Source organism: Cyprinodon variegatus, unplaced genomic scaffold, assembly GCF_000732505.1.
Source record: "Cyprinodon variegatus isolate N-32 unplaced genomic scaffold, C_variegatus-1.0 Scaffold341, whole genome shotgun sequence".
Lineage (NCBI taxonomy): Eukaryota > Metazoa > Chordata > Actinopteri > Cyprinodontiformes > Cyprinodontidae > Cyprinodon > Cyprinodon variegatus.
This window is the reverse complement of record NW_015150794.1, coordinates 642,132-643,980: the sequence shown is the minus strand read 5'-3', so window position 1 is coordinate 643,980 and position 1,849 is coordinate 642,132. Positions and strand designations below refer to the sequence as shown.

The window sequence follows — 1,849 nt, the reverse complement described above, 5'->3', positions numbered from 1 at the left end:
CAACACTCATGCCAATATTCACCTCTATACGGTATATATATATATATATATATTTGGGGTGTAAATCACATCCATCATGGCGATTCGATTCAGTATCAATTTCCTGACCCGACAATTCGATTATTTCCAATAATCAAGAATACACAACGATATGGTTTGATTATTTGGTTAATTCTAATATTTTTTTTTTTACGTTACAGTTGTAAAAAAAAGTTTCAAATTTGAAATAAATCAATGAAAGCTGTAATATCGTTATACATTTTATATGAGAAACAACAGAGAATAACAGAAGTAGCAAAGTTGTACCCCCCCAGGCCTATGAAAACCTCATTCACTGTAAAATAATAATGCCTCTGTTTTAGAGATTCTGAAAGGCCTTGCATCAAAAATACTGCAAGCGGAAAGAGGGTGGTGGCTAAAGGAAGCGAGGTGGGAGGGAAAATAGGTTTAGCGCCACCGCAGCACGGGAGGGAGAATTACGAGCAAATGGATAAAAATAGACCGGAGGGGAAAAAAGAATATGAATCGATACTCTTGCGGACGCGTCACTGCATTGGATCGTTGACTGTTGGATCAATGCAACAATATAAAACGATGATTATTTACACCCCTATTATATATATATATATATATATATATATATATATATATATATATATATATATATATATATATATATATATATATTTCTGAGAGCATTAAAGGAGCATTAAAAAGCATCAAATAGGAGTTAATCATTACTGTATAAACCCTGTAAAAGCTTTTACATTGCTTCAGTTTTACTGTCTGTACATTTGAGCTTCAAAGTTCTGCTCTAAAAGCTTTCAAAGCAGTTCAAAGGTGTAATGGTTTATACTTTTCCAGTTACTGAATAGTAGAAATCTTTGGTATAATCCATCTGTAGCAGATTTCTGTTCAGCCTTTTTACGGTGGGTTTCTTCCTAGTTTCTCTCAGTTTCCTCTTTCCTGGTCTCCCTCCAGTGTTGTTAAACCTCGAGCAGCCACCATGGAGGAGATGGCCATGTTCCACACAGACTCCTACCTGGAGCATCTGCACAAGATCAGCCAGGACGGAGACAACGACGACCCTCAGTCAGCCGACTTTGGCCTGGGTGGGCAATGAACTCACTACAACTCTAGATATATTTATATATTTTGTTTATAACGTGATATAGAACTGTATAATCAAGCGTGTTTCAACAATAAAAAATGTGGTTAATATGGTGCAGACTTAATGGCCACCAGGGGGCAGCATGAACCTGCTTGTTGGTTTTAATGGTGCAGCTTTAAGGCCCTATCTGCTGAGGTTTTCATTTCTAACTTTAGGCTGATCCTGAGGTTAACCCGCCTTGTTTTTGTTTCCCTGTCTCATTCTTTGTCTTTATCTGTCGCTCTCACTCCTTTCCTTCACTCTCATCCTCCCTCTGCTCTTTGTTCTCAGCTCTTCCCGCTGGAACTTCCTCCTTTTGTGTTGAGCTCATTCACCCCGAGTTCATCCCTCCAATCAGTTAGAAAAAAATGAATCTCCCTCTTATGGTTGAAAGATCTCCTGCTAGACTGTCTCTCCTTTTCTCTTTCAGTAGAATTACATGTTAGGAGTTTAATAAATTACTAAATCATCTTTTGTCTCCCTGCATCCTCCTCACCTCATTCCTGCCTCCTTTTATCTCCAGGCTATGATTGCCCCGTGGTGGAGGGCATATTCGACTATGCGGCGGCAGTAGGGGGCGCTACCCTAACAGCAGCAGAGTGTCTACTCAACCAAAAGTGTGATGTGGCCATTAACTGGGCTGGAGGCTGGCACCACGCTAAGAAGTAAGCTTAACATCTCATGCATGAGGACTAGAAA

At 39.4% G+C, this 1,849-nt stretch overlaps 1 protein-coding gene across 1 annotated transcript in view; it reads left to right on the top strand.

The window, feature by feature from the left end:
- The window catches only part of hdac8 (histone deacetylase 8), a 55,651-nt gene that overhangs the window by 3,483 nt on the left and 50,319 nt on the right, over nt 1–1,849 (top strand). The window contains exons 3-4 of the mRNA XM_015385473.1: nt 982–1,112; nt 1,674–1,815. Of these exons, the coding sequence (XP_015240959.1) occupies nt 982–1,112; nt 1,674–1,815 (273 nt within the window). The remainder of the gene's footprint in view (nt 1–981; nt 1,113–1,673; nt 1,816–1,849) is intronic.